The sequence below is a fragment of the Cystoisospora suis genome (assembly GCF_002600585.1).
Source record: "Cystoisospora suis strain Wien I chromosome Unknown contig_2240, whole genome shotgun sequence".
Taxonomy (NCBI): domain Eukaryota; phylum Apicomplexa; class Conoidasida; order Eucoccidiorida; family Sarcocystidae; genus Cystoisospora; species Cystoisospora suis.
Window position 1 is genome coordinate 1 of NW_027155039.1, and position 855 is coordinate 855.

Consider the following 855-nt stretch of genomic DNA (forward strand, 5'->3'; position numbering starts at 1 on the left):
CTCGCTGCCAGCTTGGTCGAGCCTCGGTCTCTGTCTGGTCCCGTCAACTGGACCAGCGCCAGATCTCCCGCTCGGAGTGCTGTTGGTTGCTCATCTGCTTCGTGGTTTTTGAGCCTGTTGTTCAAACGGTGAAAGATCCGATTGCGGACTTCCTGCAAGTACTTTACGCGCTCCACGACTGCCGGCGCAGGCACTCCTGTTTCGCCCTGCATTTGTCTGTCCACGGGAAGCACTGCGTCCATACCGTACACAACATAGTACGGAGACTGGCCCGTCGCCGGATGGGGACTCGTACGGTAAGCGAATGCCACAGCTGAGCAATAGCTATCCCAGTCCCCGCCCTTCTCCATGACTAGGCATGCAAGGGAATTTCCTAATAGCTTCATGAACGACTCTACGACACCGTTCGCTTGCGGATTGTAGGGTGTTATGCGTAGCTTACGTATGCCCCACCGGAACGCCAGTTCGTGTATCAATCTACAATCGAATGCTTTTGCGTTGTCAGTCAGAATAGCTGCTGGACAACCATATTGGCAAACTAATCTGTGCACAATGACCGCCGCTACTGTTTCAGCGGTCACCTTGCTGACCGGCACTATTTCCGGCCATTTAGAAAAGTGATCAATCATGACGATAATGTAAGAGTTACCGTTGTTAGTCCTAATAAGCGGTCCGTACGNNAATAATCCAGGTTTCGGTAGACTGGTGTACGGTTCCGGTACGAGATGCTGCCTGTAATCCACTGGCTTCCTCCGTGCACACGAAAGACATCCCTGGACCAAACGCTTTTATATCCTCCCGCATGCCAGGCCATGCGTACCTACGGCGGAGCTGACAGTACATTCTATCGGCACC

General features: G+C 53.1%; 1 protein-coding gene across 1 annotated transcript; it reads right to left on the bottom strand.

Annotated features, from left to right (window-relative positions):
* Positions 1-21: 21 nt before the first annotated feature.
* On the bottom strand, positions 22-434 carry CSUI_004703 (gag-pol fusion protein; the record flags this gene model as incomplete). The annotated part of the gene is made up of 1 exon (XM_068064888.1): positions 22-434. A coding segment is annotated over exon 1 (363 nt), but the record flags the coding sequence as incomplete, so codon positions are not given.
* Positions 435-855: the final 421 nt, after the last annotated feature.